Source organism: Natrix helvetica (genome assembly GCF_964273705.1).
Source record: "Natrix helvetica genome assembly, chromosome: 2".
Taxonomy (NCBI): Eukaryota; Metazoa; Chordata; class Lepidosauria; order Squamata; family Natricidae; genus Natrix; species Natrix helvetica.
Genome location: NC_138552.1, coordinates 100,989,094 through 101,013,852, shown reverse-complemented (window position 1 = coordinate 101,013,852; position 24,759 = coordinate 100,989,094). Strand labels below are relative to the sequence as shown.

At 41.8% G+C, this 24,759-nt stretch overlaps 1 protein-coding gene across 1 annotated transcript in view; it reads left to right on the top strand.

The window, feature by feature from the left end:
* Positions 1-24,759, top strand: part of DNAH6 (dynein axonemal heavy chain 6) — a 206,828-nt gene that overhangs the window by 135,694 nt on the left and 46,375 nt on the right. Inside the window, exons 59-64 of the mRNA XM_081944223.1 lie at positions 5,433-5,613; positions 6,468-6,647; positions 8,159-8,392; positions 9,470-9,605; positions 13,945-14,102; positions 22,581-22,771. Coding sequence (XP_081800349.1) covers positions 5,433-5,613; positions 6,468-6,647; positions 8,159-8,392; positions 9,470-9,605; positions 13,945-14,102; positions 22,581-22,771 — 1,080 coding nt within the window. The remainder of the gene's footprint in view (positions 1-5,432; positions 5,614-6,467; positions 6,648-8,158; positions 8,393-9,469; positions 9,606-13,944; positions 14,103-22,580; positions 22,772-24,759) is intronic.

Here is a 24,759-nt window from a genome sequence, read left to right as displayed (position 1 = left end):
ATAATTCTCCTTAATGATTTGAGGTAACTTTTGCCTTGTGAAATATTTAGTAAAGATTTAAAAGATGTATAAAAGTAGTGAGCCCATTCTAAAAAAGCAGAAAAAAAGAATTCGTTGTTTTAGATACAGTGGGGCAAAAAAGTATTTAGTCAGCCACCAATTGTGCAAGTTCTCCCACTTAAAAAGATGAGAGAGGCCTGTAATTGGCATTATAGGTAGACCTCAACTATGAGAGACAAAATGAGAAAACAAATCCAGACAATCACATTGGCTGATTTGGAACGAATTTATTTGCAAATTATGGTGGAAAATAAGTATTTGGTCAATATCAAAAGTTCCTCTCAATACTTTGTTATATATCCTTTGTTGGCAATGACAGAGGTCAAACGTTTCCTGTAAGTCTTCACAAGGTTGGCACACACTGTTCCTGGTATGTTGGCCAATTCCTCCATGCAGATCTCCTCTAGAGCATGATGTTTTGGGGCTGTCGCTGGGCAACACGGACTTTCAACTCCCTCCAAAAGTTTTCTATGGGGTTGAGATCTGGAGACTGGCTAGGACACTCCAGGACCTTGAAATGCTTCTTACGAAGCCACTCCTTCATTGCCCAGGCGGTATGTTTGGGATCATTGTCATGTTGAAAGACCCAGCCATGTTTCATCTTCAATGCCCTTGCTGATGGAAGGAACTTTGCACTCAAAATCTCACGATACATGGCCCCATTCATTCTGTCCTGTACACGGATCAGTCGTCCTGGTCCCTTTGCAGAGAAACAGCCCCAAAGCATGATGTTGCCACCCCCGTGCTTCACAGTAGGTATGGTGCTCTTTGGATGCAACTCAGCATTCTCTCTCCTCCAAACACGATGAGTTGTGTTTCTACCAAACAGTTCTATTTTGGTTTCATCTGACCATATGACATTCTTACAATCCTCTTCTGGATCATCCAAATGCTCTCTAGCAAACTTCAGATGGGCCTGGACATGTACTGGCTTAAGCAGGGGGACACATCTGGCACTGCAGGATCTGAGTCCCTGGCGGCGTAGTGTGTTACTGATGGTAGCCTTTGTTACATTGGTCCCAGCTCTCTGCAGGTCATTCACTAGGTCCCCCCGTGTAGTCCTGGGATTTTTGCTCACCGTTCTTGGGATGATTTTGACCCCACGGGGTGAGATCTTGCGTGGAGCCCCAGATCGAGGGAGATTATCAGTGGTCTTGTATGCCTTCCATTTTCTAATTATTGCTCCCACAGTTGATTTGTTCACACCAAGCTGCTTGCCTATTGCAGATTCAGTCTTCCCAGCCTGGTGCAGGTCTACAATTTTGTTTCTGGTGTCCTTCGACAGCTCTTTGGTCTTCACCATAGTGGAGTTTGGAGTGTGACTGTTTGAGGTTGTGGACAGGTATCTTTTATACTGATAACAAATTCAAACAGGTGCCATTGATACAGGTAATGAGTGCAGGACAGAGGAGCCTCTTAAAGAAGAAGGTACAGGTCTGTGAGAGCCAGAAATCTTGCTTGTTTGTAGGTGACCAAATACTTATTTTCCACCATAATTTGCAAATAAATTCGTTCCAAATCAGCCAATGTGATTGTCTGGATTTGTTTTCTCATTTTGTCTCTCATAGTTGAGGTCTACCTATGATGCCAATTACAGGCCTCTCTCATCTTTTTAAGTGGGAGAACTTGCACAATTGGTGGCTGACTAAATACTTTTTTGCCCCACTGTAAGTGAGATTATTTATGTCAATGTTTCCTTAATCAATTTCTTTTGTATCCAAGTTATATCTAAGAGACCCCTAGAGTGCTTCTTTGAATGGAAGGGCACCAGGATTCAAAAAGAAAGGTGTTATAATACATTTAAAGGGTTGATATCTTCTCAGTGGAAAGCCAGTTTGATGTAGTAGTTAAGACATCAAGCTAGAAGCCAGGAGACAGTGAGTTCTAGTTCCACCATAGACACAAAGCTAGTCATTTGGGCGAATCACTTTCTCTCAAGGCCATGCCAAATCACTTGTGAAAAAAAACTGCAGGAACTTATTCAGTTCCTGAGAGAATCAGACATGACTAAACAAAAGAAAAATAAATATTCTTAATAGCATGTTTCAAAAGGATAATCAATGTGATTAAAGATATTTTCAGTGAAATTTGAGTAGTTTAATAATAAAACAACACATATGCATAAGCAGATTGTTGGGAAACTTAAACTCTCACAATTCTCAGCTTTAACACACCCTCAAACTATCTTGAGGAAAAGTGCAGAAAGATTATAATCTTCATAATGTTCAGTAGCAGACAAATTGTTCTACCGCATGTCAATGTATGCATATGTGACTACAAATCAGTGGTGGCATTCAAAAAAATTTACTACCAATTCTGTGGGTGTGGCTTGGTGGGCATGACAGGGGAAGGATACTGTAAAATCTCCATTCCCTCCCCACTCCAGGGGAAGGTTATTGAAAATCCCCATTCCCTCCCAATCAGGGACTCAGGAGGCAGAGAATAGATGGGGGCAGGGCCAGTCAGAGGTGGTATTTACTGGTTCTCCGGACTACTCAAAATTTTCGCTACCGGTTCGAATGCCACCTCTGGTTCTAATTACTAATAATTACTTAAATAAAATTAATAATTCTGACAAAATGTATCCCTCAATTTTAATATTTTCCAAATGCTACCAGTACAATGGAAATAATATTTATATGGCAAAATGGGGATGATTACTGCTAAAACAGCAGCCTTGCTTTCCATATTGAAATAGTTTCTGTGTTTCACTTTTATCTATATTGCTTGGGATTTCATAAATAATAAATATTTTAAAATAAATATACAGGTGAAACTCGAAAAATTAGAATATTATGCAAAAGTTCATTTATTTCAGTAATGCAACTTAAAAGGTGAAACTAATATATGAGATAAGATTCATAACATGCAAAACAAGGGAGTTCAAGCCGTGATTTGTCATAATTGTGATGATTATGGTGTACAGCTCATGAAAACCCCAAATCCACCATCTCAGAAAATTAGAATATTACATGCAATCAATAAAACAAGGTTTGTACATAGAACAATATCGGACCTCTGAAAAGTATAAGCATGCATATGTACTCAGTACTTGGTTTGGGCCCCTTTTGCAGCAATTACTGCCTCAATGCGGCCTGGCATGGAAGCTATCAGCCTGTGGCACTGCTGAGGTGTTATGGAAGACCAGGATGCTTCAATAGCGGCCTTCAGCTCTTCTGCATTGTTCGGTCTCATGTCTCTCATCTTTCTCTTGGCAATGCCCCATAGATTCTCTATGGGGTTCAGGTCAGGCGAGTTGCTGGCCAATCAAGCACAGTAATCCCACGGTCATTGAACCAGGTTTTGGTGCTTTTGGCAGTGTGGGCAGCTGGAAAATAAAGTCAGCATCCCCATAAAGATCGTCTGCGGAAGGAAGCATGAAGTGCTCCAAAATCTCCTGGTAGACAGCTGCGTTGACCCTGGTCTTAATGAAGCACAGTGGTCCAAAGTCCTGTTGCTCAGTGGTCCAAAGTTCTCTTTTCTGATGAGAGCAACTTTTGCATCTCATTTGGAAACCAAGGACCCAGAGTATGGAGGAAGAATGGAGAGGCCAATCAAGCACAGTAATCCCACGGTCATTGAACCAGGTTTTAGTGCTTTTGGCGAAAGTTGAGCTTTATGGGGATGCTGACTTCATTTTCCAGCTGCCCACACTGCCAAAAGCACCAAAACCTGGTTCAATGACTGTGGGATTACTGTGCTTGATTGGCCAGCAAACTCGCCTGACCTGAACTCCACAGAGAATCTATGGGGCATTGCCAAGAGAAAGATGAGAGACAAGAGACCGAACAATGTAGAAGAGCTGAAGGCCACTATTGAAGCATCCTGGTCTTCCATAACACCTCAGCAGTGCCACAGGCTGATAGCTTCCATGCCATGCTGCATTGAGGCAGTAATTGCTGCGAAAGGGGCCCAAACCAAGTACTGAGTACATATGCATGCTTATACTTTTCAGAGGTCCAATATTGTTCTATGTACCATCCTTGTTTTATTGATTGCATGTAATATTCTAATTTTCTGAGATGGTGGATTTGGGGTTTTCATGAGCTGTATGCCATAATCATCACAATTATGATAAATCACGGCTTGAACTATCTTGCTTTGCATGTAATGAGTCTTATCTCATATATTAGTTTTACTTTTTAAGTTGCATTACTGAAATAAATGAACTTTTGCACGATATTCTAATTTTTTGAGTTTCACCTGTATGTATGTGCATATTAATTTCTAAGCATATTTTCTAATAGTATTTAAAATATCTTTTGTATACATCTCACAGTAGCTTTACTATAAATTGTAAGGGAAAAAGTAGGAACTACACGTATTCTTACATTATAAGCTGATTTGGATCATGCATTGCCACAGGGCTACGAATGATCATGATCAAATGCTTTTTTCCCTTCTTACGACAGAATTGAGTACAAGTAGTCCTGGACTTACAAGAGTTCATTTGATAACCATTCAAAATTACAATGGCCCTGAAAAAAGTGACTTATGACCATTTTTCACACTTATGACCATTGCATCCCCATGGTCACATGATTTACATTCGGATGCTTAACAACTGACTCACTTTTATGATGGTTGCAGTGCCCCAGGATCATGTGATCCCCTTTTGCAACCTTCTGACAAGCAAAGTCAATGGGGAAGCCAGATTCACTTAACAACTGTGTTACTAATGTAACAACTGCAGTGATTCACTTAACAACTGTGGCAAGAAAAATAGTAAAATGGGGGAAATTCACTTAACAAATTTCTCACTTAGCAACATAAATTTTGGGCTCAGTTGTGGTCTTAAGTTGGGGACTACCAGTAATCATGATAGCATTAATTCCAAATTACATTTGAATTTTTCATTTCTTCATTAATTTCTAAAAAAGCTTCTCATGTCTTGAGGATTTTGAAGTATATTTTCAAAGACAAGTGAAAATGGCTTCCTTTTCCAAGTTCTTCATTGCATTCTCCTTCTTACTTTATTTTTGCCCTATAGACAATCAGAATTGTATGCCCAAGCTCACTTCACATTAAGCTGTCTTCTCTTTTGTGAATGTCAATTGTTTTTTTCCCCCCTATAAAGCATCCCATTTAGCACTTGGCTGTCAGGGAAAGAGGCAAATAATAAAACTTGCATCATGACATAGCAATGCAATTTCTATCCATTACAGGCTTGCATTCAGAATTGAAACGCAGTTAGAGAATAGTGGAGCTTGTATTATAGTGTCCTGATACTCATTTTGACATTATTGGGTTTGTGTTCCTGTGCTCCAAAGGATCAGAAATAAAGTTTTTTTTGTACCTAATAATAGTTAAAACATTAACTTATAATAACATTGCTCATATTCATCAATTGTACATTTTAACTGTCATTTCAGTGATGTTGTGCGATTAGAGAGACCAGAACTAGAGGAACAAAGAACACAGCTCATTATCAGAATCAATGCTGATAAGAATCAACTGAAAGCAATTGAAGATAAAATTCTAAAAATGCTTTTTACATCAGAAGGGAATATTCTGGACAATGAAGAACTCATCAATACACTTCAAGACTCAAAGGTAGGAGGCATTTTATGTCTGTCTGTCTGTCTGTCTTCTATCAATCTATACAGTATGACCTACCAACATACCTATCATCAAATTTAATCATGCTTATAATCAAGGAAATATATTAAGCTAGTAGTTTTCAGTGATTATATTCTAGATGAGGTTACATTTGAATAATTGGAGTAACCTATTTGATAGTGTGCATATTACAAAGTGGAAATACTATCATTTTTCATTAAGAAATTGATTCTATTCTTGAATTATATGCAAACAATGGAATATGAAAAAGATGACATATAAAAAAGCCTCTTGTTTATGCCAAGATCACAAATCAGTTTATTAGGCCTTACATTACAGGGACATCATTAGATGTACAACATTTAGAAACATCAATTGCCACCAACTACTTCAGTTCATAGTCATAATATATCAAGCCAATTTAGAACAATTAATCCACCTTAAAAACACAATCTCCAGTTATATCCTAGTAATCCTAATATGAGAAAATTTACATACTGTAACTGAGTATTGTTTCAGCACATTGAACACCTAAAAGGTACAAAAATTAAATATTCTTATTGTTATCATCCGTGTCTTTCCAAATGATACAGTAGCTTTCTTTGTGAATAATTTGTTCCATGTTTAAAATGAGACAGTATTATAAAGATTAGAAGCAACATTAGGAGCAAGAAGACTCAAGTTTAAGATTACCCTCAGCCATGGGTGTTTTGGGGCCAGTTACTCTCAAACCTATTATTTAGGGATTTTGTGTAGGAAAATTGGAGGAGGCCATTTTATGTATGCTGCCTTGAGAAATTGTGGGGGGAACATAAGCTCTTAAATAAAATTTACATTTGTGCTTTTAGATTACCTCTGGTGCCATTAAAATAAGGCTTGTAGAAGCAGAAACTACAGAAGAAAAAATAAATGCTGCTCGTGAAAAATATCGCCCTGTTGCTACTCGAGGATCAGTTATGTATTTTGTAATTGCAAGTCTTTCCGATATTGATCCAATGTATCAGTTTTCTTTAAAATATTTCAAACAGGTTGGTAACTTTTCTTTCAACTGCATATTTCCGTTACCTATTTTTTCTCATAAAAATAGACCTAACAAAGACAATTTCCTCCATGCCATTGGCTTTGAAACTCAGTTTAATTGCTTAAATGATTTGCAATATGATTTGCTTTGTTGCTGATTGAGGTAACTACAGATAAAGCTGGTTGCCTCATTTGTTAGATCCTGGTGCTTCTATAAGATAATTTGTCAGAAGAACTGTATAGCATACCATCCTAATTAGGGGCTGCCACAAAGAAGAGCTAGTCAACCTATTCTCCAAAGGACCTGGAGGCAGAAAACGAAGCAATGGATAGAAACTAATCAAGGAGAAAACCAACCTAAAAATGAGGAGAACTTTCCTGAGAGAACAATTATTTGGCAGAACAGCTTGCCTTCAGAAATTGTGGATGCTCCATCACTGGACGTTTTAAGAAGAGAATGGACAAGCAATTTGTCTGAAATGCTATAGGGCAGAGGTGTCAAACTGGTGGCCTGCGGGCTAGATGCATCACATGCAGGCCATGCCCACCCCTTCTCCGCAAATAGAAAAAAGTCGCAAAACGTCTCATGACGCAGCAAGTTTGACAACAATAGTATAGGGTCATGATGGTGAACCTATGGCACGTGTGCCACAGGTGGCACGAGGAGCCATTTCTGAGAGCACACGAGGCGTTGCCCTGTCAGCTCCAGCATGCATGTGTGTGCTGGCCAGCTGATTTATGGCCTTGATTTTCGGCCATTTTTTGCCCTCCGGAGGCTTCAGGGAAGCCGCCTGAAGCATCTGGAAGAAGAAAAACTGCCAAACGGGCAACCCAGAAGTACATTCCTGAACTTCCAGTTTGCGTATTGGAAAGCTTCTGGAGCCTGGGCCAAAAATTGACCTACTGGGCCGACCGAAGTCGGAAAACAGGCCATTTCCAGCCTTCGGAAGGCCTCGGGGGGAGGCCGTTTTTGCCCTCCCCAGGCTCCAAGTAAGCCATTCATGCATGTGGCAGCGGGAGGATCGCGTGCGCAGCGGGCACGGCACAGGGGGGCTTTAAATTAGGGGGGTGGGCATGCAAGTGCGCGCAATTGCGCACACATGCTTTTGGCACCCAAGGCAAAAAAGGTTCGCCATCACTGGTTTAGGGTCTCCTGTTTGAGCAGGGATTGGACTAGAAGACCTCCAAGGTCCCTGTAAACTCTGTCATTCTGTCACTCAGGGTCAGGCAGCATGTACAATTAATTAAAATTAGTTGGTCCACTGGTTTGGACCAGTCACCATCTCTCAGCCCAACTCACCTACAGTATTATTGTTGTGGAAAAAATAAGAGGGGGAAGGAATATTCGGTATGTTCCCCACTTCCATTTATTTATAAAATCAATAAAGGCCAGATTAAAAAGTCTTTAAAAATCTAAATTAATGTTCTGCTTCTTTTTTTTATTTTTTCAGGATCTCACTTTCCTTTTTTAATTAATTTATCCTTTTAATGCCCGTTTTCGGTTCCTTTTTCTTTGCAGCTATTTAATGCAACAATTGAAACTTCTGAAAAAATTGATGTTCTGGAATTGCGATTAGCAATCCTACTTAGTCAGACTCTCTATGCAACTTACACTAATGTTTCCCGAGGCCTTTTTGAACAGCACAAACTCATCTACAGCTTCATGCTGTGCATTGAAATCATGCGGCAGAGAGAAGAACTTACAGACCTTGAATGGAATTTTTTCCTGCGTGGAGCTGCTGGTTTGGATAAGGTACTTCGGGCATGATTTTTATAATTAGTGAAATTTCAAATCTCTATTTTTAGTCATTGTAAACAAGCATTCCAACTTCTAATTGAGAATTTAAAGATAACAAAGAAAAACAAAACAACCTATACAAATAGTTACCAATAGTTCTTCTTGTTAGGGGATAGCTTTGTGCTGTTTGTTTAATTGAATATAAATAATATATTACATAATATATAATATACTTTTATTAGTCAATGACCAAAATAAAGTTTCTGCCTGACTGTCTACCAAACACCCTTACACCTATAAGAAACAATGATTAGAGATATAACCATTCAGGATACAGCCAAATATACTGTCGGTAAACAAGGAAAGGCTTGGGCAGTGCTAGGCTGAGACATTCCTTTTCTGTAGGTATTAGCCTTCAAATCAAATTAATTTTGAAATGCCCAGAAAGGTGCTGTTATTTTTGGTGTTTTAGAGTCCATAAAGGGGAAGAAACACAGAAAGAGCACGAAAAAAATAGAAAAACTCTTTAAAAAGGCTAGAGAATCCTCAGCCAAAATATTGGCTGCTAAGCAAGGCAATTGTTAAGTTGCTAATGTTATTACTTTTTTGCCACAATTGTTAAGTGAATCACTATAGTTGTTAAGTGAATCATGCAGTCATTAAGTGAATCAGGCTTACGCCATTGACTTTGCTTATCGGAAGCCGACTGAGAATATTGCAAATGGCAATCATGTGATCTTGGGATGCTATAAGTGTCATAAATATGTGCTGGTTGCCAAGTGCCTGAAATACTGATTACTGGGAATGTTGTGACAGTCATAAGTGCAAGGAGCAGTAATAATGTTGTAACTTCAGATGGTCACTAAAGGAATGGTGAAGTCAAGGATGACCTGTACCCATACTGTTATCATTAAGCAGCTGATCAGAGATCTGAGATTAAGGATTGATCAGAAAACTAGGCAATACAGTAATTACGTCATGCTTTGGATATTCTTCAACTGTATTCCTAGTTTTATTTGATGTGTAGGCTGAATATATTCTCTATACAACTTTTGCCCATTTCACTTGACACATCTATCATCTTTGTAACAGGAACGGCCTGCCAAACCTCAGATTCCATGGCTGGAAGAAAATACGTGGTTTATGTGCTGTGACTTAGAAGAAACGCTTCCAAGTTTTGAGGGCATTCAAAAAGACATATTGCTCAAGCCCATTTTCATTAAACTAGGTAACATATTTCTGAAGAGATTGTAAAAAAATGTTTATACAAGAAATGGTTTTGTGCTTTTTCTGCATAAATTGGACTCCTCTCAAATAATTAAATTCCCTTTTTAAGACTGCTTACTGTGTATATTTTAATTGTATTTTGTCATGGTTAATAAGAGTTAGTTGGTTTAGTTAGGTTGGTTGGTTGGTTGGTTGGTTGGTTGGTCAGTTAGTTAGTTAGTTAGAAGATTGGACAACCATATGTCTGAAATGGTATAGCATTTCCTGCCTGAGCAGGGGATTGGACTAGAAGGCCTCCAAGGTCCCTTCCAATTCTGCTATTCTGTTATCCTGTTAGTTACCATAAAGATCTTGTTTTCCAAACTAGACAGCATAGGAGGGAGAAGTGCTTAAAAGGTGTTCTTTCTGGCTAGTTAGTTTGATCTATTCCAAACCTCTCCCAAAGGGGAGAACTATAGCCATGTAAAGCAAATGCAGCTGCCATTTCATTTTGTTTTTAAGTTAACATTAGAGAAATTTGCATAAGAAAGAACAATATCAGAAAAGCTTGCATTGGGAAATACAAATGGTAAAGAAAGTATTTTAATCGTACATTTTATTTATATATTTGGTTGGGGGGTTTTGGAGACTTTAAAAAGATAAACCTTGTGGGATTCAGTTTAGTGTTGCTGTCTGCAACGGCAGATTGCTTTTTAGTGAATCCACTGTGGGAGAGATCCCTGCTAAATTTCTTTTTAAGTTCCCTAATGACAGTCTCAGCAACTAAAGCCTACTTTATCAACTGGTATTTGCATAATTGGAGTCTCTTTCTTTGTCAGCAAATACCCCCATTAAGATACTATCCTGGCTGTCTGCAAGCCAGAGTTTGCAAATCAAGAGGCAACTTTGGGGAAATGGAATCTCTCTTATTTTTCTATTCCTCTCCATTGTTTTTATAATCTTTTAAAATGGCAGTTTCTAATAATAGCTCCCACAACATCTTCCAATAAAAAGTTTTTTTTAAAAAAATCCTCAATAACATTGATACCATTCCCATATTCTGCTTCCTTGTTCTTTTTTTGTCATGTGTAGTAGTGCTACATTTAAACTAATTATATATCACACTAATTAGAGTTGATGGCAACCAGGATTTAAAATTAGGGTTTGAAAGCATGCTAAATGAAATTAGAGTCAATCAGGAAAAAGAACAACATGAGTAAAGCGGGCAAATTAAATATCCAGTACATTTTTCACAGGAGATCATTTTGGTAATATTCCACTTTTGTAGACTGTTTTGTTGTGTAGTCCTCGACTTATAACAGTTCGTTTAGTGACCATTCAAAGTTACAACGGCACTGAAAAAAGTAATTCATGACCATTTTTCACACGTAAGATCATTGCAGCATCCCCATGATCATGTGATCAAAATTCAGGTGCTTGGCAAATGGTTCGTATTTATGACGGTTGCAGTGTCCCGAGGTCATGTAATCCCTTTTTGCGAACTTCTGACAAGCAAAGTCAATGAGGAAGTCAGATTTCACTTAACCACGTTACTAGTTTAATAACTGCAGTGATTCACTTAACAACTGTGAGAAGAAAAGTCGTAAAATGGGGCAAAATTCACTTAGCAACATAATTTTTGGGTTCAATTGTGGTCTTAAGTCGAGGACTACATGTAAAGGGAACACTCTTCCATTAGAATTAAAATTTTCTTCATCTTTTCCAATGTTGGAGAAACTTTGGGAGACCCAACTTTTCCAATGAGCATTTGATTAGTTTGTTATTTTCATCTTTAATTTACTTTAATTTGAATTAATGTATGAGTTTAATTGTTTGATTGATTGATTGATTGATTTTATTTATTTTTATAAGTTGTATGTAAACTTCAGTTTATTATTGTTTTAATTTCTTTACATTGACATGTATGTCTTATCTGCATGTAAGTTTTATCAACCAATGTGTATCTATATTGATTCACAATGACGGATTCTCAATAGAATGACTGATTAAATCATAATTTAAATTAAATTAAATTAAATATGAGGTATACACTTACTAGCACATGCTCTCCAGAGAGATGTCATTATGGCCATATTTTTAAAAAGATCCATATTTTTTTAAAAAAGAATTTTATTGGATTTTAAAAATTTATGGGAAAAGGTAAGGGGGTGCATAGAAAATTTTGGCAGCTCCCACGCTAGTGGTAGAAATCCCTCCAAATCTCTCAATTTTTACATTATTAAAAACAAGATATAAAAGATAAGCAAAAAACAGAATCTTATTCTACATTGTACCAACCATATGTTCAATCATTTTTCCTTTTTCACTTTCTAGTATATCAACAATTACAAATATTTCAAATACTTTTATTTTTGTGACCTGAGCCTTTTTGATATTGCTCCTTCCTCCCTGTCCCCAGGTGAAGCCACAGCCCCTCCTCCTTCATATCTTGTACTTTGCTACCCTTTTCACTACCTTCCCTGTGTTCGTCCTCTAGGAGAGAGAAATGTTTTTTAGTGAAGGCTTCAGCCTCCTGCACTGTATTAATTCTAATCCTATTTCCCTCCCAAAAGATCAACATTCCCTCTGGCAATAACCATCTAAACCAAACTCCTTTTTTGTATAATTTCTTTGATAGGGAGGAATACTTCCTTCTTCTTTCTCTTATCTTTTTCGGAATCTGCTTAAGAATGGTGATTTCTTCATCTTTATATTTTAGTGGTCCCTCCCTTTGGCCCCCAAGCACCTCATCCCTTGTGGTCCTCCTGAGAAATTTAACATGTACCTCCCTTGGAACATTATGACTTCTTGCATATGCTGAATTAATCCTATAAACCAGGTCCATATCCCACCACAACTGTTCTTTGTCTCTCTTAATATATTCTGCTAAAATTGTACTCATAATATTCTTAAGATCTTCATTTTCTGTCTCTGGTAGGTTCTGGAATCTGAGAAAAAAGGACATTCTTTCAAATTCTATTTTTGCCATGAAGTTTTCCAATTCTACATTTTCCTTCTGGACTACTTTAACCTCCTCCCCTAGCCCAGCCGTCCCCTCCTCCAACACCATAATTCTCTGTTTGTTTGTGAAATATGTTGAACACCTCTGATTTCATCTTTAAGATCTGTCACCTCTTTTTTCAACTCATTTTGACCACTCATAATTTCTTGAAACATTTGGGTAACAGATAGCTCTTTCGAGCTCTCTCCAGACCCTTCTTGTTGTACCAATGAGGTAAATTTTGTTTGCAGCATGCTTGGACTGGAGGTGGCAGACGGGGGAGCTGAAAATGACTTGCCCATTAGTGGTTTCTTAGGCCCCATTTGTCTAAGTTCAGAGATGTATATAAGTCTTTTACAAAGAAAATGGCGTCAGTGGATTGCGCAGCTGTACCGGTCCAAGGAGGCAGGCAAATCCGAAAGCGAAGAGTTAATTCTCCTTCACCGTTACAAGACACTGAGGCACAGCAGAAAGGGGAAAGTCAAATATTCAAAGTCCAGGTAGACCACGTAACAGGAGAGGTCCCGGTCTCAGAGATGGTAATAAAACAATACCAGAGGTTTTTTTTTTCGAAGGTAGTTTCAAAAGGCAGACTTCATTTGTAAGTGCAAAAACAAAGATAGAAGGGAGCCATCTTAGCTCCTCCTTTTACAGGGAGAAGAACGGAGGTTTCCATAAGGTTTTTTAAAAAAAAGACAGCTCAGCAATCATCTCTTGCAATTGTGATAGCGATCTTTCTCACTTAGTTAGTTCAAGTGACGAGTCAGCCTTTGTTCTCTTTCCATTCCAATAGAGAGAGAGATAGTTCAAATGCCGCTTACTCCGAGGGGGAGGGTAAAGAGAAGAAACACCCCCCTCTAATCTTCAGTTTCAAATAAATTGAACACGAACTTACAGTAGTCTGCTGCTTATCCTTTAATGACGATTAAAGAGATCAGGGTGGCTCCCCCACCACCAGCATTCAGCCGCTCTTCCTTAGATAAACGCCTTCCTCCCGGAGCCCATTCGGTGAAAGGGCGGACAGCCCGAAGCTGTCCCAACCCCCCCTCCGCTCCCCGGCTCCTAGGCGAGGCTGAAAACACCCCCGCCGGCTGCCACCGATTGTGGGGGGTTTCAGCAAGCTGCCCTTCGGCAGGGGACCCCTCCAAGGCCCCCTGTGCTCCTTACGGAGCCAACCGAGGAGACGAGCGGCGGACAGCATGTCCGTCGCCAGCAGGAACCGGAAGTGATCTCCCAAAAGATCCATATTTTTAATGATCCGTGTGAGATAGAATTACCAGTAAACATATTCTAATACCATTGTGTTGGTACCATATCAACCCCATTGTGAAAATGACTTGAAACTATTACAATTTTCTAGGGCAACTTGATATTCGTATCAATCCAGAAGAGTGGGAAGGCTATAAGTCTGAAGTTGATGAAAAGAAAAAAAAAGATGACAAGCCATACATTCCCTGGGATAATAGGCTGACCATGTTTCAGAAGTTAATTATAGTGAAATGTTTTGTGGAAGAGAAGGTAAGTTTTCTATTGACAATTTAAGGCATTGTTGCTATTTTAGTATTGTCCTTTCAGGCAGACAGGAAGGAAAAGGTACTCTCCTTCATTCCCAATAAAATCTTAGTGGTTTCGTCTCCGTGTTCTTAAACTTTTTTTAATATAACAATTTTTATTTGTTTTTAAACAAAGACAAACAAACATAAAAATAAAAATAAAAAACCCATCTTCCATTACAAATTGTAGAAAGTGTATCAGCTGGTTACAGTATTTCCATGCATCTCTTCCATAGTCACCACCTGCTTTTCATATCAAATCGCATATTTTAAATTCACTTATATTCATGTATATCACAATTATTATATCTCAACCTTAATTTGACTATAATTGTTTTTATGTCCTTTTATATATAATATTCAAAATCTAGAATAGGATTATATGATAACATTCCATTAAATCATCCTAAAATCATCCAATTACAATACATCTTTATAACATATTCTAGATAAAGCTTTAAACCTCCTCTCATAATCTCCATATATTATTTAAAATTTCATATTATCAGACTAATATATCTATATGTATTGTTATCATTATTAATCATTATTTAACTATAGTTATTGTCGCTTCATTTTATACATATTTCTAGTAAACCAAATGTAGCTTAAATTTTATTATACATTTTCATTGCATCAACCTGTATCCCTCCAGCAATAGTACGGTCTTATATCTCTTGCCATTTGTAGCATTAATGTTCTACTTACTTTCTTAATAAATCTTGTATAAACCTCCCTTGGCAACATGCTGTTCCTTTCGTATCTCACAAAAGCTTGAAACCTAATATCTGCTTTTTCCATCATCTTCTTTGGTTATCACTAGTGCTTCTATCAAGATTTTTCTCCTTATCTCCGTCAATTTTTCTCTCTTTTCTTCTTCTGTGCTTTGAAGTCTGGGGTAGAGTTCCAATCCATCTATCTCCCCTTTCCATATTCCGCTCTTGCCATTACCAACCACGCTCACTATGTTGTCAGTATCCACAGTTTTCTTATCTCTTTGCTCATTTTTTTCTTCCATCTTTTGAACTTTGTCCTCCACTTTCTTCATTTGGTAAATATCCTCAGTTTCTCCAGTGCGCTGCTTGGAGAGTCCAAGGATGGGTTAACACAGCCTATCTGCCCAAGGACTGAGTTGATTTTCCCCTGGTTACACCTCCTTTGCCTCCTTAGGATCAGTTTTAAAAACTCAGTCCGCCCGATAGGACTTGTTTGGGGAGCCCTCAGTTTTTGGACAGATAGGCTGGGCTCTCCAGGAGTAAATATTTTTTAGTGGTTAGTGTAGCATTCTAGGATTTTTCCCTTGCTTTCCTTACTGTTTTAGTGTTGTTGATTTATTTGGTTTTTCTGGTAATTGTGACTTTGGGCTGTTCTTCTGAGGCATAGGAGGAGCCCCCTGCTGCGCTCGTTCGTGACTGTGGTAACAGCTGAGGCCACTGGTCCGGCAGCGGCTGGTGAGTGCGGGGACAATTGCGGCTTCGGCACATCCCTGGCCGCTCTTCAGGGAGATTTCGGGCCGAAATTCTCCCCAGCGGTGTCTCTGTGGGCTCCGGAGGTTGCGGCAGCCATTTTGAAAGCGATGCGTTGGCACGCTTCCAACAGCTTCTGTTAAGTGCCGGCTGCATTTCTGGGCACTTTTAAAAGCGCGCGAAAGTTGCGGCGGCCATCTTTTTGGAGCTTTTTCGGCAGCAGTTCGGCAGGAAGACACAGCAGCTCTCTGCGCCTCTCCGCCTCACCGCAGATTGCCGCCAAGGGTTGCAAGGGCCTGCTTGGGATGCCGGCAGAGCCTAAGCTCTCCTCATCTCCACCTTCGGCCAGAAGGGGTGGCAGTGGAGTGTCCTGGTGTTCCCTTCCAGCCTCCAGAATTACTGATCTGCTGATGCTTTGGAGCCGGCTGGCCAGCGTCCAGTATTCTTCTCCTGCGGCTGATTCGTTCTCCACCTGATCTCCTTCCAAAACATGGCAGATGAAGGTTTGGAGCAGAGGGAGGTGTTGGCAGGGCCCTCTGCAAAACGCAGTAGGCCAGATCCCTCAGGCCAGGGGAGAAAGGGTAATAAAGGAGCAGGGAGCAAGTCTTCCCACAGCTCCTCTGGGAACAGAGGCCTTAAAAACCAGGGGGATAAAAAGCAGGAGGTCCCTAAGGGTAGGCCCAATAAGGCCCAGGCCCCTCTTCCCCCTCAGGACTGTGAGGCTGGGCCGGAGTCCCCTCTGCCCAGACATGAGAGGGAGGAGTCTCTCTCAAATCAAGGGGATCAGTCCCCCTCTATCTGTGGGAGGGATTCCCTGTCTGGCTACCCTGCAGCATCTCTAGGTTACCCTGATTCGCCTAGCTCCTCGGTGAGGGAGGAGTTGGACTCTTTCCAGGGTTGCCTCCACATGGATGGGCCCTTGGCTCCTGTTAGTTCTGATAGAGGCCTTGTCCCTCCTAGGCCCAGACCTGCTGAGGACAAAGGCCCGGCTCTCTCTGCAGAGATGAGGGAGGTCATCGCTCAGGCTATCTCCCAGGGGGTGGTTGAAGCAATGCGCCTAAAGGAAAGTAAGAGTGGCAACGCCCCTAGGGCCTCCCACTCCCACGCGGAGGGTAAGAGCCGCGACCTTGATTCCCCGGGCACATCTGTTACCACAGAGGTGTCCGTGTGGGAAGAGGAAGCCGCGGATGAGTTTGAACTTTCGGAGGATGAAGACATGCCTCCCAATAAGCCGGCCTTCACTGGCCTCTTCAAGCCTTCTTTGTTCAAAGCTATCCTACACAAGGCCAGGGCTTCTACTGAGCTCGGAGCCAAACCTAAGGATAAGGCCGTTCCCTCTACTTCCCAAGACCTTAAGGTAGGGCTATTTAGTGAGACCACCTCAGACCCGGAGCTGATTCCGGTCCCTGACTTGTTCATGGACGTGGTTCAGCGCCAATGGGCGCAACCAGTTACCCTGGCCAACCCCAGTGGTGCAGACAAAACCTTTTATCCTCTGGAGCCAAAGCTAGAGGATGTATTGATGCCCAAGGTGGATGCCCCGGTGGACTCACTGACTTTCAATTCTACCCTTCCGGCTGACCTGTTGGATGGGCTGAAGGCAGAGGACAAGAGATCCGAGAAGGCCTGTCATAAAACGCACCAGGTGGCCGCCTGGGCGATTAAGGCATCCACCTCTGCCTCATTTTTTACCAGGGCTTCCTTGCTCTGGTTGCGCCAGCTAAGAACTAAATCTCCTTCGGAGGCATCTCATTGGCGACATGATCTCAATAAGATCATTACAGCCGTGGAATACTCGGCGGATGCCTCCCTAAATGCAGCAAAGTTTGCCTCCAGGGCGCTGGCTTCCAATGTGACTTCGCGACACCTGCTGTGGCTTCGGCACTGGCAGGTGGAAATGAAGATCAAGTGGAAGCTGGCTTCAGCCCCGTTCAAAGGAGAGTTGCTCTTTAGGGATTCCCTTGAGAAATTCTTGATTGAGACGAAGGATAAGCGAAAGATCCTTCCCTCTACCTTCAAGAAAAATGAGAAGAAAGGTTCTGGTTCCTTCAGGAAACAGACCTTTCGGGCACGGGACAACGCCCAGGCTTCCACTTCTTCCTTCCCCTACCAGAGGCCCTACAATCACCCTGGTGACAGGAATCAGGACAGGAACAGTTTCAGCTCCAGGGGCAGACAGAACAACCAGGGCTCCTTTCGAAACCCTTTCGAGGGGGTTCTAACAACCGTCAGTTCAGACGTGCAAGTGACCACCAGAACACCCCTCCCATCGGGGGCCGCCTGCAACTTTATGCAGACCGCTGGGAGTGAATCACGGGGGACACGTGGATCCTAAACACCGTCAGGAGAGGGCTGACGCTGGAATTCCTGACATTCCCTCCACGAACCTTCGTTCGTTGTCCCCTGGCCAAGAACCCTGTAAAAAGGTCCCTCATGCAGGCAGAAATCGACCATCTTCTGCAAATAAACACCATAGAGCCAGTCCCTCCGGACCAGGAGGGGAAGGGATTTTACTCCATTCTCTTCCTGGTCCCCAAGAGCTCAGGGGGGTGGAGGGCCATACTAGATCTGAAGTGCCTGAATCAACATCTGGCCTACAAGCGTTTCAAGATGCAGTCCCTCCAATCCATCCTAAACTGCATAAGGCAAGGCGATCTACTCACATCCATCGACCTCAATGAGGCGTATCTGCATGTGCCCATACACCAGGCACACAGGAAGTTTCTGCGGCTGTGCTACAACGGACGGCACTATCAGTACAGGGCTCTTCCGTTCAGGCTCTCCTCCACCCCCAGGATGTTTACCAAGCTCCTTGCAGCTGTGGCGGGTCATCTGCACAAAGAGTGCGCTACCTAGACGACGTCATCATTCACTCGAGGTCTCGTCTACAGGCGGTGAGGGATGTACAGGCCACCATCCTCACCTTGCAATAACACGGCTTCTCGGTGAATCTAGAGAAAAGCCATCTAGATCCCGCAACACGCATCCAACACCTAGGCACCATAATGGACTCTGTCTCATGCCAGGTGTTCCTGTCTCCGGACAGGCTCCACTCCCTCAGGAGCAGAATTCGTCAGTGTCGTCGTGCCACCGCCCTACCGATCGTCCAACTCTCACAACTACTGGGTGTGATGATATCCTGCCTCAATGTGGTTCCCTGGGCCCGACTTCATGCCAGGGTTCCTGCTGCCAATGCAGAGGGCGAAGGCCAGCAATTCGCCCAGGAAGGTCCGGCTCCCGCTACAGGTGTCTCGCTCCCTGGGATGGTGGCAGTCGAAGGTGGTGTTTGTTCAAGGAGCCCGACAGAGTTGTGCTAACATCGGACGCCAGCCTCTACGGCTGGGGCGCGCATTGCCAGGGTCGGCTAGCACAGGGCAGGTGGTTGCGAGCAGAAGCAGCCAAACCCATCAATTGGCTGGAACTGAGACCGGCAAGACTCGCCCTACGACGATTCTCAAATCTACTGGCGGGTCAACACGTTCTGCTGCTTACGGACAATGTAGCGACGAAGGCTCATGTGAACCGGCAGGATGGCACCCACTCCAGATGTCTCATGGCAGAAGCGGAGGCCCTGGGTCGTTGGGCAGAGCACCACCTGGCATCGATCAGAGTGGATCACATATCCAGCACCAGCAACGTGAGCGCAGATTGGCTGAGTCAACAGACAATCGACAACTCCGAGTGGAGACTGGATCCAGACCTGTTCGATCAGATTGTGAGTCGGTTCGGACTTCCGCAAGTCGACCTGTTCGCGACTGCAACCAACACTCAACTCCCAAGATTCTTCTCGCGTTACCAGTCGGCTCAGGTGGAAGGAACGGACGCGCTGAGGGCCAGGTGGCCCCCAGGACTCCTGTATGCATTTCCGCCCCTCCCACTCATTCCACAGGTGGTCAACAAGCTCCTGAAGGAAGGGGTGGAGCTTGTTCTGGTGGCTCCACATTGGCCCAGGCGGTCCTGGTACGCGGATCTAGTCGATCTCTCGGTGGAGAGACCATGGAGAATTCCTCAGGAGCGTGTGGCCCTGAGCCACGGGGCCGTCAATCATCCAGAGCCCCAATGGTTACAACTAGCCATCTGGCACTTGAAGGGCAGCTCCTGAGGGACCAACATCTCTCTGATAACGTCATCCAGACCATCCAGGCCTCCAGAAGACCGGCCACAATGCGAATCTATGGTGCAACTTGGTCAGCATTTTCTACTTGGTGCAAACACCGTAACATTACTGATGTTGAGGTGTCCATACCTCAGCTGCTGGACTTTCTCCAGGAGAGATTGCACAAAGGACTGGCGCCCGCCACGCTCCGGCGCCAGGTTGCTGCCTTGTCAACCATTCTGGCTAGAGACCATCTGCAATCTTTGAGTCATCATCCCCAGGTTAAGAGCTTCTTGAAGGGGGCTTCCAATCTACGCCCTCAGGCGGTACACAGGTACCCGACCTGGAGCTTGCTGTTGGTTCTACAGGCTTTGACTGCTGCACCCTTTGAACCATTGAATACAGTCTCTTTGTGCCTCTTGACTCTTAAAACCGCCTTTTTAATAGCTATCACCTTGGCGAGAAGGGTATCGGAGATTGCGGCATTTTCCGTCAGGGAGGAGCTGTGCATCATCCATCCAGACCGGGTCATCTTGCGTCTGGACCCTGCCTTCCTGCCGAAGGTGAACTCTCACTTTCACAGATCCCAGGAGGTGATTCTTCCGAACTTTTGTCCCAAGCCTCAGCACCCCAAAGAGCGCTGTTGGCACAAGTTGGACGTGAGGTGAGCAGTTCGTCTTTACATCAAAAGGACTATAGACTTCAGCCACTCGGAGGCTTTCTTTGTATCTTTTCAACCAGGGTCATTGGGTCGCAAGGTCTCCTCATCAACCATTGGCCGCTGGTTGAGAGCCTGCATTAAGATGGCTTATGAGCACCAGGGCAGTCCTGCGCCAGTTGGAGTGACAGCCCACTCCAAGAGAAGTGCCGCCACTTCCGCGGCTTGGCCGACTCAAGCATCCATCGTGGACATTTGCAGGGCGGCTACGTGGGCCTCTCCCACTGTATTCATTAGAAACTACAAGATTGACTCCTTTGCCTCCGCCGAGGCCTCCTTTGGACAGAAGGTGTTGCAAAAAGTTATCGAGGCTCCGGACAAGAAGGACAATTCCCGCCCTGGGACACAATAGCTTGGGTATGTCCCATCCTTGGACTCTCCAAGCAGCGCACTGGAGAATGACCGTTGACTTACCTGAACGGTCATTCTCGGGGCGCTGCGGGAGAGTCCAAGACCCACCCAGGGTTGATGAAAGGACCAAGACTGTACTGTGCACCTGGGGTGCCTATGGACTTCCGTCACCGGGATGCACCTCTTTTTTAAAACGGATCCTAAGGAGGCAAAGGAGGCGTTACAAGGGGAAAAATCAACTCAGTCCTTGGGCAGATAGGCTGTGTTAACCCATTCTTGGACTCTCCCGCAGCGCCCCGAGAACGACCGTCCAGGTACGTCAACGGTCATTCTCCATCAGATTTTTCTGTTTTGTAATTCATATTCTCCAAACTCTTTTCTTCCTTTCGGGAGAGGGGGCGGTCTATAAGCGCTAATAAATTAAATTGAATTGAATATACTCTGTCACTACTATTAGATTTTGAATTTCAAACTTAATCATTTGCAATGTTACAGTTTCTTTTTCCTGCTCGGCCATTCTTTCAATTTTGCAGATACTGCCACTATAGGGTTCAAGGTTATTTTAATAAACTTCAAACAAGTTCATTTATTATCTTTCAAGTCAAAATGTTGTCTTCACTCCAATAGCTAGTGATAGAACTTCCAAAAGGCACCTGTATTAACAACTTGTGCACTTCCTACTATCACTGTCAGTAAACAAGCTGAAAGAACCTTGAGTCTCAAGTGATCAAAGAGAAAGAAGAAAAAACAATGTATCCAGCCTCCAGCCTCTAAGTGGCAGTGTAACTGCTTTTCCTCCTGTTGTTACAACCCTCTTTATAATGCTTCTTATTTTCTTCTTTATATTCCAGGCTTAAGAAAGAAATAAAACCCTTAAATGGAGATCAAAAACAATCAAATCAATCAAATCAATCAAATCAAGCATTATTTTAAAAAGGAGAATTTTAATCCATAGATATAAGCAAAAGTTAAAAAAGAAGAAGAAAAAATTAATCCATTCAGTTTAAAAAAAAAGGGAGCCCATGCAAAAGTTCTATCCATGAAAAAAAAAAGAAATTAGAAACTGGATAACACCCTAAGTTCAATGCAGATCAGTCTCACGGCCTACAGTCTTTTGTCTTCAATCATAACTCAATTTTTTTCCTTGGGTAGTCTCTTCCTCTAATAATAAAATTTCCTCACCAATTCGACACACTTTCTCTTTCCGCTTTCTTCCCATTCCGGAGCTGTCCTAACTTCAGCAGCTTCATTAGCTGCGTTTCTGTTGCCAGAAAAAAAGGCTATTCCTAGATCTTTCAGGGACTTTGCGGTATCCCTGAGATCAGCAGGAGGTGCCCTTCTCAATCACTGTCTCTGTGGGATGGTCTAGGTCCAAAAGGACCGTCCAGCAGCAAGAATTCAACTGCGTTCTCGGAGCACCAAGATCACACGTCGTGCCGTCGCAGCGTCAGCTCTCTTCCCAACGGTGTTCTTAAACTTTTTGTCCTTGGACCCCTTATATCAGAAAATTATATTTACTAACCTAACAACTGCAGTGATTCACTTAACAACTGTGGCAAGAGTGGTTGTAAAATGGAGGAAAAATTCACTTAACAAATGTCTTGCTTAGCAACAGAAATTGGGGGCTCAATTGTGGTCATAAATCGAAGAGTTCCTGTATACTCAAATAAGTAACCCATTTAACTTTATATGAATAGTGTTCAAAAATAAATGCAATTATTGTTCCACTATTTTTATTCATATTGGAACCAGGTGTGCTTGCTTACCCCGTATGCTCTTGCGCTAGCAAATTAATTGTGTTGCTATTTCTAGATCGTGTCAGCACTTACCGAGTTTGTAATGGAGAATCTTGGGAAGCAATTCATTGAGAATCCTCCAGTTGATCTGGCAACTCTTTACCAAGATATGTCTTCTGCCACACCGCTGGTGTTCATCTTAAGTACAGGCTCTGATCCCATGGGGGCATTCCAAAGATTTGCAAAAGAGCGAGAATATTCAGAACGGTATAGATTGTCATTCGGTATTGTATATGAGACATAATACCTTTTAAATGTAAAACTATGCATTCTTTGCCAGGATTCCAAGTAACACCCCAACAAAAGAAGAATCCGGGACTTGAGTTTCCTCAAAGTTCCATTTTATTAGAGATGTCATATTGGCACATCCGGAAAAACCCAAATCTGAAAGCTTCCAGGTTTTCCCCAACCAAAAGAAAGTTCAAGTCCCCGCCCAACACCCACGTGTCCATCAAATGATCCAATCAGGTACCATCCAACACTGGAGATGCCTCCCAGTCACCTCATCACAGCTTCAGGGCAAGATGGCCTTGACTTTCTGAGAAAAGAATGTTATTTTGACTACATCTCACCCACACTCGGTATAGCCCCCCTCCCATTTTCCCACAGTAGAAAATGTGACAGGCCTGAAGTCCCAAAGGTAAATAGATGGCTTCCAGGTCTGACGTTCTTTTTATTTGACTGTATTTAAGATGATGCATTAAGATTTTTTTTTAAAAAAAAACTGGAATTATATGCATACATGGTAAACCTCTTGAAAAGGGCTGCCTTGCAAAATATAAGAAAAGATGCTAAATCTCCCCAGGTTATGTAGTTTTTAGCAGCACTCTGCCCATTTAGACGGTTGTCTACATTTAATTCTTCTGGAGTCTTCTGTTTTCCTTCCTAATAAGTAGTATGCTGTCACTAGTGACAACATTTAGTTCTGATTGGATTCATTAATGAGAACTGTTGCCTCACTAAGAAGGAAAAAATATTTTGTTTCTGACATCTGTCTTGCCTGTTTTGAAGTTGGATGAATCAGACGTGACATTTTAATGCTGATAATTTAAAAAAAGCCGCTGCCAAAACCTCAAGCAGTGATACATTTACTGTTTTAGTTCTCTATTTTTAAAAATATAAGAAAGGAGATAATGTGAAGAAACAATAGAGCAGTAATAATTAAACTTTGCCTGTACTTATTAATACTATGCTAAATATTCATATGTCGTAATTTGGCCACTGGCTGACAGTATTTAGCTGCACTGTTCTGGCTTTAGTTCCAAAGCACAGCCAAGTAAACTGTCAAATTAGATTCGTATGCATTAAAGATATATTTGCTCTTCTGGACATTTTGAGTCTCCTGCTCCTCCCTAATGTGATGCCAAACTAGAGATCTTTTATGAACAGCATAAAAATGTTCACAAACATTTGTCCCCTGCTTTGGTTTATCTGGTCTGCATGTGACTAAATCTGATTTTTATTTTTATTTTTGCAAGAAAATTTTATTTTTATTAAACAACACACACAGAAATCATCATCTTACATTACATCTTGTAGAAAGTGTGCCAATTGGTTACAATTAGCTTTCGTGCATCTCTTCCACAGTCATTACTTATATTCATATCAAATATCAAAGATTCTTAATGAATCTTACTGTCAACATAACATAGTTCTCATTTGACTGAAGTTATTTTAGTATCATTTGCCTAAAATAATCCATAGTTAAAAACACAACCACCTGATGGCATTTCATTAGTTATTACAAAAATCATCCAATAACCTTAAGCCTTTATAACATATTCTAAATAAAGATAAGTTGACAAAGTTTCTAAACCATTTTTTCCCCAAAGTCACTATTTACAATTTGTGTCCAAGTTCCTTTTGTTATGGTAGTACATATATGTGTGTGTGTGTGTGTGTGTGTGTGTGTGTTGATAAGAGAGCTCCCTCCCATATTTGGGCATACCAGGGGTTGTAACACAAATACATATTATATATTTTTATTTATATATTTTTTATTTATATATGTATGTGTGTGTGTGTGTGTGTGTGTGTGTATGTCCCATATATATTTGTGTTACAACCTCTGGTATGCCTAAATATGGGAGGAAGGTCACTACTCCCTCTTTCTGTCCTTCGGCTCATCACAGAAGACCATGCAGGCAGAAAACCATATTTTTATTTTTAATGTTGCCTTTTTATATTTGTCTTGT